The sequence below is a fragment of the Microcaecilia unicolor genome, chromosome 4 (genome assembly GCF_901765095.1).
Source record: "Microcaecilia unicolor chromosome 4, aMicUni1.1, whole genome shotgun sequence".
NCBI classification, from domain to species: Eukaryota; Metazoa; Chordata; class Amphibia; order Gymnophiona; family Siphonopidae; genus Microcaecilia; species Microcaecilia unicolor.
Genome location: NC_044034.1, coordinates 146,852,465 through 146,866,544, shown reverse-complemented (window position 1 = coordinate 146,866,544; position 14,080 = coordinate 146,852,465). Strand labels below are relative to the sequence as shown.

Sequence of the window (14,080 nt, the reverse complement as noted above, 5' to 3'; positions counted from 1 at the left end):
CTTTCCCCCATGGTCACATACACCTTGTTCCCCTTCATTTTAACATAGTAAATGATGCAGATGAAGGTTAATTGCTCCCTCAAGTCTGCTCAGGGATTTTGGTCTGTCCGCTTAGGATGTATCGCAGATGGCAGCTGTAGATTCTTCACTGTGGTAAGATTTTGCTCCTTATCTAAGTTGGTTTTTGCTCTCTTGACAGATTTATTTATGAAAGCTATAGCCCACCAATCAAAACCTTTTTGGCAGATAGTGTGATCACATTGGAAACAGCCATAAAAAAGAGAAACATCAACTCAGTGGTTTAGCCAGAAAGCAATTTTTGGGTGGGCCAACAAGTCAGATAGGTGGGCACCAGGGTTGCCAACTTTTTTGAAATTGAAAAACTTGCCACCTGATACCCCACCCCATGCTCCAGCTCTACTCCACTCCCAATAACTTCAATAAGGGTAGCAGTGCAGGCTTCAGGGGGAAGTACAAGAGATTGCACTCTTCCGTCTCCATTGAGCTTCGGGTCCCTAACACACATACTTAGCCTGTATAGCAAGACCAAACACTTTTCAACATATCTTTCCAGTTACACGCTATAGAAATGATTCCAGAAACTATAGTCTAGTATTAAAGGCAAATAAATTCTGCATCCACAGAACCCCCTGTCCCTCCCCCAATGGGTACAGAGCAGAGTTAGGACATTTCCCCATAAAACTCACCGTAATCTCAACAGCCGCCATGTAGTAAATTAAACAATCTTTAAAACAAAATGTCACTCATAACCTAATGCAAATCTACAATGCCAGTACTAACTTCCAAAAGAAGGATCCTATCTATGAAAAAGGCATTGCCCTACATATTACAGTGGGGCCGTAAAATATCAGTACGTCTATTGGGAAAACTAAACAAACCAAACTTAAGGCTACATAGAAAATTCATGCTAACAGAATACCTCGATCACACACACGGAATAAAAATGCCAAATATAGAATAATTGACTAAAATGTATAAACATAAATATAACCAAAACCCCAAAAAGCCAAAACTTGCATGTAATACAATACCAAAGATACAGAAAGAAATGCATTTCCTCCTGTGCAAAATATAAACATAGTACGTGCCAGGGATGGTGTTGGAGTGCAACTAGAGCAATTGCTCTTGGTCCCCTGGCGGCCTGGCCAGAGAGAGCCACAAGCATGATGGAAGCTGAAGGCAGTGTAGTCTGATGATGGGCTTTGGGGTTCCCTCCCAAATTTATGGCCTGGGCTCCAGCCATGTCTAACACCAGCTCTGGCAAGATGTACATTCCAAATGTGACACATTTTAATCACAAAATTTAAAAAAAAATGATTTTTTTTCCCTACCTTTTGATGTCTGGTTATTTTATTTTTCAAATCAGCTTGGTTCTAGTCTCTGGTTTCTGCTTACTTCTGTCTTAATTCACTTACCAGGGTCTCCTGTCTATTTGTCATTTCTTCTCTCTCCATGTCCACCATCCATCTCCCATCTCTGTGTCCCTATAGTTCCTTGTCCAGTATCTCAAGTATGTTCAAATTCCTGCATCCATCACCACCCTTCTATCCCCTACCCCTGTGTCCAGCATCACCCCTTGTGTCCCTATGCCCTCACATGCCCAGTATCTCCCTTTTGAGTTCCTATTGTCCCCTATGTCTAGTATCTCTCCCCTGTGACCATATACCCCTCCCTCCAAGTGTCCAGCATAGCCTCTCTATTCTCACATTCCCCCCTCTCTGTCAGGCATTACCCCTCTGTGTTCATATGTTATTCCAATACAGCATCTCACGTCTGTTTCTGTATCTCCCCTTTCTTCCTCACTCACACCAATGTCTCTCTCTGCTCTCCGATCCCACCTATCCAGCTACTCTGCTTCTCTCTTCAAGCTTTTGGCTCTTTCTCCCACTGTGGGTTAAACAATTTGTCTCCCTCTTCCTTCATCCCCTTGATCTGCCATCTCTCTCCCTTCCCTCTAATCTCTCCTCCTGGTACAGCACCTCTCTCCCTTCCCTCAAGCCTCCCCTGCAGGCCTTCCCTCCAGCCTCTAGCCCCCTCCCCACAGGTCCAGCACCTCTCTCCCTTCCTTCCAGCCTGCCCCCCTTGCAGGTCTAACAACTCTCTTCCTTTCCTCCAGCCCCCAGTCTCTCTCCCTTGCAGGTCCAGCACCTCTCATCCTTCCCTCCATCTTCCTCCCCCCCTTTCAGGTCCAGCATCTCTCTCCCTTGCCTCCAGCCAGCCAGCCACCCCCCATTGCAGGTCCAGAACTTCCCTTCCTTCCAGCTAGCCACCACCCCCCTTTGCAGATCCAAAACTCTCTCCCTACTCTCCAAGCAGCAGCCTCTCCCCTTGCAGGTCCCAAACCTCTCTCCCTTCCCTTCAGCCAGCCATCTCCCCCCTTTTGCATGTCCAGAATCTCTCTCCCTTTTCTCCAGCCAACCCCCCCCCCCTTTTTGAAGGTCCAGAACTTCTCTCCAATCCCTTCCCTATGGCCTCAAGCCCCCCCTCCACCTCCCACCCCCACGCAGGTGAAGCCACTGTCTCCCAGCCTGTCCTTCTCCCACCCTACAGGTACAGCCACTCACTCCGTTTTCCTCCCTCACTATCGCTGATCACAGATGAAGAGACCTGCTCCAGAGCCTTCCCTGCCACGATCAGCTCTCTTCAGCAACTTCCTGTTTCCCAGAGGGCAGATCGTGGCAGAGGGAAGGCTCTGGAGTGCTCAGCGAATCACTGCTGGCCCCGCCCTTAATTTAAACCGGATGCTTACGGCAGGGGTGAGGGAGGGGAAAGAGAAAAAAAGACTCAAGTGAAGCTGTGGTTGCGATCGCGGGTGCGGTTGCGGTTTTGATCCATTATTTTTGGGTGGGCCTTGGGTGGAAATGGGTGGGCCTGGGCCCACCCAGGCCCACCTGTGGCTACGCCCCTGCATCAACTCTCATGCCTGTAGAACCACATAAATGATCATATGAACTCTCCCAGATAACTATGTGGGTATCAGTTCTAAATATTTGCAATACGTGGATAAATTCGGCATCCACCCAAGACCCAGGTATTTAGTGCCAGTATCTGGAGATGACTCTAAATATCTAGATCTGAATTAGCCTACAGCGGGCAGCATAAAAAAAAAAAAACACCACAGCAAGTGGAATATTGCCTGGCAAGATTTGAACAAAATTCTAAACCTAAGAACATCCACTTAGGACAGATTTAACGAAAGACACTTTCAAAAGAGCCTGCTGAGGAGAGCCAGCAGTGTGGCTTAGCTGGTGCAAAACCAAAGAAAATGCAAAAAGCATAACAAAACGTAAACTTTACAAAGCATAAATTTACATCCAGGCAAGCGATGGAGTGCAAGCTGGGAGGAACAACAAACATAGTTTGAAATGTCTATATGCGAATGCCAGGAGCCTAAGAAATAAGATGGGGGAGTTGGAATATATTGCACTAAATGAAAAATTAGATATAATAGGCATCTCTGAGACCTGGTGGAAGGAGGATAACCAGTGGGACACTGTCATACCGGGGTACAAATTATATCGTAGTGATAGGGTGAATCGGATTGGTGGAGGGGTAGCATTGTATATTAACGAGAGCCTTGAATCAAATAGATTGAAAATTCTGCAGGAAACAAAACACTCCTTGGAATCACTGTGGATTGAAATTCCATGTGCAAAGGGGAAAAGGATAGTGATAGGAGTGTACTACCGTCCGCCTGGCCAGGACGAACAGACGGATGCGGAAATGTTAAAGGAAATCAGGGACGCAAACAAACTGGGCAACACAATAATAATGGGGGATTTCAATTACCCGCATATAGATTGGGTTAATGTAACATCTGTACACGCAAGGGACATAAGATTTCTTGATGAAATCAAGGACAGCTTCATGGAACAGCTAGTTCAGGAGCCGACAAGAGAAGGAAAAATACTAGACTTAGTCCTTAGTGGTGCTCATGATCTAGTGCAGGGGGTAACGATACGAGGGCCGCTTGATAACAGTGATCATAATATGATCGGTTTTGATATTGGCATTGAAGGAAGTGAAACTAGGAAATCAAGTACGCTAGCGTTTAACTATAGAAAAGGTGATTACGACAAAATGAGAAAAATGGTGAAAAAAAGACTGAAAGGAGCAGCTCGCAGAGTAAAAAACTTGCATCAGGCGTGGATGCTGTTTAAAAACACCATCCTGGAGGTTCAGGACAAATATATTCCACGTATTAGAAAAAAGGGAAAAAAGACTAAACGTCAGCCGGCGTGGCTAAACAGTAAGATAAAGGAAATCATTAGAGCCAAGAAACAATCCTTCAGAAAGTGGAGAAGAGAACCAACTGAAAGTAACAGGATAGATCATAAGGAATGCCAAGCCAAATGCAAAGCGGAGATAAGGAGGGCAAAAAAGGACTTTGAGAAGAAATTAGCGTTGGAAGCAAAAATACATAGTAAAAATTTTTTTAGATACATTAAAAGCAGGAAACCGGCCAAAGAGTCGGTTGGGCCGCTGGACGAAAATGGTGTTAAAGGGGCGATCAAGGAGGACAAAGCCGTAGCGGAGAAATTAAATGAATTCTTTGCTTCGGTCTTCACCGAGGAGGATTTGGGGGGGACACCGGTGCCGGAAAGAATATTTGAAGCGGGGGAGTCGGAGAAACTAAACAAATTCTCTGTAACCTTGGAGGATGTAATGGGTCAGTTCAGCAAGCTGAAGAGTAGTAAATCACCGGGACCTGATGGTATTCATCCCAGAGTATTAATAGAACTAAAAAATGAACTTGCGGAGCTACTGTTAGAAATATGCAATCTGTCCCTAAAATCGAGTGTAGTACCGGAAGACTGGAGGGTAGCCAATGTTACTCCGATTTTTAAGAAGGGTTCCAGAGGAGATCCGGGGAATTATAGACCGGTGAGTCTGACGTCGGTGCCGGGCAAGATGGTGGAGGCTATTATTAAGAATAAAATTGCAGAGCATATACAAAAACATGGACTGATGAGACAAAGTCAGCACGGATTTAGTGAAGGGAAGTCTTGCCTCACCAATCTAATGCATTTTTTTGAGGGGGTAAGCAAACATGTGGACAATGGGGAGCCGGTTGATATTGTATATCTGGATTTTCAGAAGGCGTTTGACAAAGTGCCGCACGAAAGACTCCTGAAGAAATTGCAGAGTCATGGAATCGGAGGTAGGGTATTATTATGGATTAAGAACTGGTTGAAAGATAGGAAACAGAGAGTAGGATTGCGTGGCCAGTATTCTCAGTGGAGGAGGGTAGTTAGTGGGGTCCCGCAGGGGTCTGTGCTGGGTCCGTTGCTTTTTAATGTATTTATAAATGACCTAGAGATGGGAATAACTAGTGAGGTAATTAAATTCGCCGATGACACAAAATTATTCAGGGTCGTCAAGTCGCAGGAGGAATGTGAACGATTACAGGAGGACCTTGCGAGACTGGGAGAATGGGCGTGCAAGTGGCAGATGAAGTTCAATGTTGACAAGTGCAAAGTGATGCATGTGGGTAAGAGGAACCCGAATTATAGCTACGTCTTGCAAGGTTCCGCGTTAGGAGTTACGGATCAAGAAAGGGATCTGGGTGTCGTCGTCGATGATACGCTGAAACCTTCTGCTCAGTGTGCTGCTGCGGCTAGGAAAGCGAATAGAATGTTGGGTGTTATTAGGAAGGGTATGGAGTCCAGGTGTGCGGATGTTATAATGCCGTTGTATCGCTCCATGGTGCGACCGCACCTGGAGTATTGTGTTCAGTACTGGTCTCCGTATCTCAAAAAAGATATAGTAGAATTCTCCGTATCTCAAAAAAGATATAGTAGAATTGGAAAAGGTACAGCGAAGGGCGACGAAAATGATAGTGGGGATGGGACGACTTTCCTATGAAGAGAGGCTGAGAAGGCTAGGGCTTTTCAGCTTGGAGAAGAGACGGCTGAGGGGAGATATGATAGAAGTGTATAAAATAATGAGTGGAATGGATCGGGTGGATGTGAAGCGACTGTTCACGCTATCCAAAAATACTAGGACTAGAGGGCATGAGTTGAAGCTACAGTGTGGTAAATTTAAAACGAATCGGAGAAAATTTTTCTTCACCCAACGTGTAATTAGACTCTGGAATTCGTTGCCGGAGAACGTGGTACGGGCGGTTAGCTTGACGGAGTTTAAAAAGGGGTTAGATAGATTCCTAAAGGACAAGTCCATAGACCGCTATTAAATGGACTTGGAAAAATTCCGCATTTTTAGGTATAACTTGTCTGGAATGTTTTTACGTTTGGGGAGCGTGCCAGGTGCCCTTGACCTGGATTGGCCACTGTCGGTGACAGGATGCTGGGCTAGATGGACCTTTGGTCTTTCCCAGTATGGCACTACTTATGTACTTATGTACTTATGGTCAGGACCTACGAGTCTTGCAACAACATTTTGAGCAAGCTGCAGTGGCTATGACAAAACAGCTGAAATAAACCGCAGAGCTATAATCAATCACAGGCAATACTCCAGCTTGCCTTATAGTCCCCAAATACTTAAGTCAGCTCCCAAACCCTTCTACATTCACTGTTCTCTTCAAAAACAAGAGATTAGCCAAAGAGGTTCCCTGAAAATATACTCAAATTGCAAGGAAATCCAGTGTAGAAAAAGGCAAATAATCTGTAAATTAAATTATTTGCTCTGGAGATTCAGGGTTTGCACTACGTAATTTTAGGCGTTAAGAATGGGAAGAAAAATCAGCTGGGTTGTAATTGATTCAATTCAAGAGGAGGTAATAACATGTAAACATGAAAAAAGAAAACTTATGTACATTTTCTCATATAATAATATTCTACTTAAATTGAGCCATAAAACACCTCTAGTATGTCTTCCTTTTGGTGCGGAAGGCGTCCTTGCAGAGAATTTACTCATGGGGCTTGAGATGTTGGAAAAAGGTGCCAGAGGGAGTTATGTATCTGTTTGCAGCTAGTGCCCTCTTGTGGTTAAAATGCAGTTTGCAGCTTCACATGTCTGTGTCCAGGTCAATATTCAAAGCATTTATACAGATAACTTCTGCTGTTATCCAGATAAATGGCTTAGCTGGTTCTGGATACTGAATAGCCTTACAGACCCCTCAGTACTCTCTGGATAGTGCCTGAGCAGAGTGTGGGAGGAACTGGCAGTAAGCCGGAGAGTGATGTTAATTGAAACCACTGTCCACACAACTATATCTGGTTGACCGTCCAGATAGTAGTTTGTGGAGCAGTGTTACTTGCCACGCTGCATAGATATTCTGCATTGCTCAGAATTTGGATGGCTGCATTGAATATCTGGGTTTTGTTTCATTTAAAAACAAGGCTGACTGTGGTGGCTGAGCATTGACCCAATCAATATTAAAGGAAAGATTCATTGAGATCTTTTCCCTTAGAGACAGAGTTGGAAGAAGGCCTTAGTAAATAGGCCCTGAATGCAGCATGAAATATTACGATTGCAGATGTTTTATTGTAGAATTGTTGAATGTTCTTTTGCCTTTGACAGTGGTGCTGATTTGCCCCATGTGTAATGGAAGCACATTTAGTAATGTGGACACCGTAGACTCTTTTCTCATAGCGGGAGGAGTGAGCTGGCCAGGGAAGGAGGGAGCAACGTTTAATATGCTGGGTCTTGTATTGCAGAAGTTCCACGAACACATCTAGAGTACGAGAACAGACTCACCATGAAGATGTTCCTCTTCCAGTTTGTCAACTACTATTCATCCTGCTTCTACGTGGCCTTCTTCAAAGGGAAGTTTGTGGGGTACCCGGCGGAATACACATATATGTTTGGGAACTGGAGAAATGAGGAGGTAAAACCCCATGTAATGGATCGCACACTCAGCCATCATCTTAGGAAGCCTCTTACATTTGCCATCTCATTGAACAGTGCAGTTAGGGGGGTAAAAGGATTGACTGTACCACCCCCAGAGTGCATACAATAGTTGTAGAAAAAGCCTTTTGGTAAACAAGCTGTCACGCTTCAGTTCCACTGTGGAAGACCTCCAGATTTTAAATATTTGTATATTGTATTATGACAGGAAAGAAATAGTGAAATTTACAATGTAGGAGAGTTTGTTTCCATGTCTTAGACACCTGTGTAAAACACTCTTTCTGTTTTCTTGTTTCATAATACAAGAGATGCATGCATAAAAAGATTAGCTTGTACATTTCAGAAATATATGAAAAAGGGAGAGGCTACATGTATGATATAAACCCCCCTCCTCCTCCCTGTCTCCCCTTCATCCCAAAAAAGAAAAAAACATTGCCGAGAAATTCTAGCCTATGGAGAGTTTCCAGTTCCACTGACATAACAGTGCTGGATGTTTTCATAGGATTTAGGTACCTAACTTTGAGGCCTGTTTCCTAAAGCCTACTGTGCATTAACCTCTGGATTCTATATAGCGTGACATAAGTTGCCCATTCAAATCTGGTTGTATTCTGGATTTGCACGCGCAAGTTAACATGCCAGTCAGTGCTGATAATTGCCAATTGATCAGCAGTTATTGACACTGGCATTAATTAGAATTTACTCGCACAACTTTCTAAGTGTATTCTTTAACATGGTACGTGTAAATTCTAAGTCGCATACTTGAAAAGTGGTCATGGCCATGTGCGTGGAATGGGCAGGTTGTGGGCATTTCTAAAATCTATGCGCATTGTTATAGAATACACCGAGTCCGGACCTAGGCGTGTTTTTTTTCGGCTCAATTCTTTTAGATGTGCTATATAGAATTTAGTCCTAAATGCTAAGTTGCTCATTTTAGACCTATAGCTAAGCTTTAATAAAAGGGTTCCTTTGGGAGTTAAGCCTCTGACGCGGGTACCTCTTTGTAACTCATCTTGAACTTAGATTTAGAATCTCAACCCCCAACTCTTGTAGGCACATACCGATACACACACATGCAGCCTTTTTTTTTGCATGTAAAGTGGTGTCACTGTAGGAAACCCTTTATAAAATGACTTGGGGGTCAGTGTAGACTAACAGTGCCTGTTAGTGCACACATTGTGGTACAGAGGCCCCTAAGTTTCCTAAACCTATCAAAATGAATTGCAGGTCTAAAGCTAGAACCCTAGACACCTACAGTTAATGACATTTCAGCTGGAGTTTTAGGATCCTAAGTTTGGTTAAAAATCAATATAAATTTAAGTATTTAACAGAGGAGCCAAACATTTGAAAACTAACCCTATGGGAAATTATAACAAGATACCGTATTTCCTCGATTCTAAGAGGCACTCCCGTTTTGCAAAAGTGGAAAAATAAACCCTCGATTCTAAGACACCATCAATTCTAAGATTCACCTCCATTTTGTAAAAGTGAAAGATATGGTACAGTTATAAAAGCAAGGTATTTTGAAAGTAAACTCTTAAGGATTGTGCCAAATACTGTAGATTTCCATTTAGATGCCCCAAGTCTGCAAGATTTGTATAATTTTTGACCTTGATTGTAAGATGCCATCGAATATAAGCTGCACCTACTTTCCATGTAAGTCTTAGAATCGAGGAAATATGGTATGATTACTACTACTAATCATTTCTGTAGTACTACAAAACATAAACGGCGCTGTGCCCAAAGAAGTGAGAGAAAGTCCCTGCTAGATAGAGCTTGCAATCTATTGAAGACAATCTATTCAAGAGAAAGGTATTGGCAAGCTACTACTACTACTATAAATCACTTCTATAGCGCTACCAGTCGTACGCAGCGCTTTACAATTGAACATGAAGAAGAAAGACAGTCCCTGCTCAAAAGAGCTTACAATCTAAATCAGGACAAACAGACAGGACCAAAAAGGATAAGGGAAGGATAGACAGAAGGACACAGAAAGATAAGATACAATTCAATTGTCTACGAGCAAGTCTCTTCAGAAAAGGTCTTTTTAAAGACCAACCTCATCGTTTACAACACCACGTGATTGTACACGTTGACTGAGATCCACCTTATTGATCACCACACCACGTGCTTCTAAACGTTTGTATCAGCTGTTCTCCGTCAACTGAGACTCCTGATACAGGCCTAACGGCCGAAACACAACGTTTGTGTCAAGTCTTTTTCCATCAATAAACAACTGTTTTAAGAATCCATCCCTCCAGTCTTTGGTTTTCCGAGGTCAAACATCCCACTTTCTCCCATATCTGTATTCTCTCGTGGGGCGTTCGAGTTCTCCGCTTTTTGCGGATTATCTTAACATCTGAGCGTGGGCATGTACACTAGGGATAGGGTTGGTATGAGTGATGGCATCAGCATGTATTCTGCCATTAGCACTAGCATTAAAGTGAGCTCATACTTTTCTGTATAGAAACCTTGAACTAGGTACCAGTTTACTGTGTTATCCTACGCACCCTGTTAAAGAATCGCCCTCTAAAAGCAACTGTTACTGAGCCTGCACTTTCACAACCTCTGGTTCTCCAGCCTGTCTTGAGCACATCTGAGCTGTAGGACAAGTTTGCTTGAGTGGGGTCTTCCTTCATTAAAGACTGGGGTGATTTGTTTAAATGAGAGTGTTTACTCAGATCTCTATTTTCCATCAGTGTGACCCTGCTGGCTGTCTCATAGAACTGACCACACAACTCACCATCATCATGGCTGGTAAACAGATCTGGGGAAATATCCAGGAGGCCATTCTCCCGTAAGTGACCCTCCAGAGTGCTCTGCACAGTCAGTTCTTATGTAGCCGAACACCCTCTTGCCACCTTCACACTCTCACTCTCCTCTCCATGTTTTATAGCTGGGTTCAGAACTGGTGGAGGCGACGGAAGGCCAGGGGGCACCCAGAGAATTTGTACAGCCGCTGGGAGCAGGATCATGACTTACAGAGTTTCGGAAACCTGGGGCTGTTCTATGAGTATCTGGAGATGGGTAAGCTTATCAATTGGACCTCGTTACTTCTATTCAGAATGACTGCCTCCATTCCTGGGTCACCTAATAAAACCTTTTCACCCCTTTCTGGGAAAGAAAAACACTTCCCATTCTTTATAGAAAATGTAGCCATTGGGGCAGCCCTCCTAACCCCCCCTCACTCAGCAGGAAAAAAGCCCTGGTGGCCCAGTGGGCCGCAAACACAAGCTCCCCCAACCTGGTGGTCTAGCGGCTCTCTTCCCTTTTATAGTGGTGAACCCTACCCAGCGCATCCCAGGATGCACTGGGCAGGGCTGTGCATCGCCATTTTCAAGGCAGCGTTGGAAGAGGAGGGTGTGTACTACTCCTTTCTCCACCACTAAGGTACAGAGGAGGGGGCCACTAGACCACCAGTGAACTTTCTTTCGGCGTTTTTTATGCTGACTTGCTAATCATTGTCAGCAGAAAAGATTCCAAAAGAAAGTTAAATTTGTCTGATGAAAGAAAGGTGAATTACACCAGCGTTGCTATTTAAATAGTAAAGGATTGAGCATATTGAGAAGTAGGCAGCTCCTGAAGAAGCTATATGTAGTGAAACGGAGGGGCTCCATAGAGCGAGCGAGTGTGCACTGCAACCTTACAGGTATTCCAGCACATGTATTGCCCACTGAATCAGTAGCAGACAAGTTGACAAGCTATGAGAGGGAGAATGGTGACCCATTAAGAAGAACTAAATTTTCATGCAAGATAAGTAGAACATTTTGATAACAAGAAAGAAAAAAACTTTTATTGTTTGATCGATAGAAAATAAAATAAAAAAATTATAAAATAGGATGGAGGGGGTTTTCTGACTAATGATGATTTAATAAGTAGTAGCTGCGTATATACAAAAGTTGGCAGCAGCATTGCTTTACTGAAGGCTTTATTATAGATCTGAAAGTCAAATTGTCCTTGCACGGTAGCTGCTCCAGAACAATGTAATAAATTGCCGATGGATTTAATTAACAATGATGGTAAAAATAATCATTTTCAGGCTGCAACTGGCATTCGCATCAAAGGGGGCATAGTGTGGGTCTAGGTTTTCTTCGTTGATGGTTATGTGGTGGGTTAGTAATTAGTCACCATAATGATGATATGGTTTTTATTTGAGTAATGTTTGTCTATTTTAGGTTTATTTTATTTATTTTCATCAGTTATGTTCCAATTAAACCAAAGTGGATTACATTAAAAACATACATAATAATACTATAACAAAATAATCAACCAATCTATGCTTAGTGTAGAGGTTTGTTTTCGATGTGCCAAGTGCTTATATTTTTTATTTGTTCTTAACTGTCACTGTGTTTATTATTATGTATATTTTCATCGTTCCCCACCCAGAACAGAGGGTGGAGTGGGCACTAAACATTTGTTGACATTTGATATCAGATTAACCATTGCCATTTCTTCCTCCCGTGTAGTCATTCAGTTTGGATTTATCACACTCTTTGTGGCCTCTTTTCCTCTGGCTCCCCTTTTGGCGCTCATGAATAACATCTTGGAGATTCGAGTTGATTCCTGGAAGCTGACCACTCAGCATAGAAGACCTGTGGCTGCCAAGGCCCATAGCATAGGCGTGTGGCAGGAGATTCTCAATGGCATGGCCATCTTATCTGTTGTAACCAACGTAAGTCTACCAGAAGGGACAAAACAGGCTGCTTTTTGTCTTTTTAAAAGACAAATCTGTTTAAAGGTGTTTATTCTTCCTGATAGAATGTGGGAGTCTATAGAAAACAAGGATCATAAATGGAGACAGGAGAGGATTAAATTCAAGATTGACAGAAGCAAATATTTTATGGAAAAGGTGATAGATGCATAAAACAATCTCATAGTGGATTGAAGTGGAAGTAAAATTAAATAAAGCATGGGCAAAGTACAGAGGATCCTCAGCAGTGGAAAAGCAAGGGTGAAGCCTGGGATGAGAACAGAAAATCCTTAGTCCTGGGATTGAGGGGTAGGGTAAAGGCTAGGATAAGCTCAGAGGGATCCTTAGAGGTGGGGAATGGGGAGAAAGCCTGGGGTTAGTGCAGGAGAGGGGAAGAATAAAAGCCCAGGTTAAGCATAAGAGGATCCTGTTATGGGGAATGAGGGTGTAATGTCTGAAATAAGCACAAAGGGATCCTTAATCTTAGGATGGAGGGAATAGAAACCCTGGAATAAGAATAGAAGGATCCTTAATCCTGGGATAGGGAGAGGTAAATCCTGGGATAAGCAGAGAGGATCCTGCGGTGGTGAATGAGGGGGTAAAGCTCGGGGTATGCACAGAGAATTCTTAATTACAGAGTGAGGGATAAACCAGAGATAACAAAGTAATACAGTAAATGATGACAGATAAGGACTGAAAAGGCTCATCCATTCTGCCAGTTGAGATTCATCCACCTTGAGCAAATGTGTATAGAAATTTCCATGTGCAACTCAACACCCTCCTTAGACTGGGGTAGGGAGAGTAAGGAAATGGAGATATAAAGTCTGGCAAAAGAACAGAGGATCCATAGCTGTGGAAAAGTGAGGGATAAAACCTGGAACCAGTCAGTCTTACAGTATTGAAGGGAAAATTGTCAAACCAGATGGGCTTTTAATGGATATTTGATGTCACGTTTTTGGGATTTCACATTGGTGTGAGGCCCTTTCCTGATTTCTTTTTCCATATATTTTCCTTTCAGGCCTTCATTGTAGCCTTCACCTCTGACATGATTCCACGATTAGTTTTTTACTATGCATATTTCACAAACGAGGAATCACCCATGGCCGGATACATCAACAGCAGTCTGTCTGTGTTTGACACCAGAGAGTTTAAGAATGGCACAGAGCCACTGGAGAACCCAATGGGTTACACCAATTGCAGGTTTGCTCATTTCTTCTTCTGGATCTGTTCTGAACCCGATAAGGCACATTCTCTCCCAACCTTTACCAAAGCAGATTAGAGTTCTGCAAAAAGCCGGGATAAACACAGGGGATCCTTAGTGGAAAAGGATTTCTGTATGCTGTTAGAACAGGAAATAAATATGGGAAACCTGATAGATTTACAGGCCCGATATTTAAAGGGTTTGTGCTCCTAACTTTTGAGAAATATGCTCAGAAAGTGGCCTGAGTGCATACATATTTATTCAACAGGTTGATATACAAACAGGCTTATTCGAAAGAGAAGGGCGCCCATCTTTCAACACAAATTGCAAGATGGGCGTCCTTCTCACAGGGTCACCCAAAT

The 14,080-nt window shown here is 43.2% G+C and overlaps 1 protein-coding gene across 6 annotated transcripts in view; it reads left to right on the top strand.

The window, feature by feature from the left end:
* ANO5 (anoctamin 5) overlaps window positions 1-14,080 on the top strand; it is a 121,223-nt gene that overhangs the window by 102,199 nt on the left and 4,944 nt on the right. For all 6 annotated transcript variants that reach the window (XM_030200707.1, XM_030200708.1, XM_030200706.1 and 3 more), the window contains 5 exons: window positions 7,641-7,810; window positions 10,527-10,624; window positions 10,724-10,854; window positions 12,294-12,499; window positions 13,536-13,717. In XM_030200707.1, the coding sequence (XP_030056567.1) occupies window positions 7,641-7,810; window positions 10,527-10,624; window positions 10,724-10,854; window positions 12,294-12,499; window positions 13,536-13,717 (787 nt within the window). The remainder of the gene's footprint in view (window positions 1-7,640; window positions 7,811-10,526; window positions 10,625-10,723; window positions 10,855-12,293; window positions 12,500-13,535; window positions 13,718-14,080) is intronic.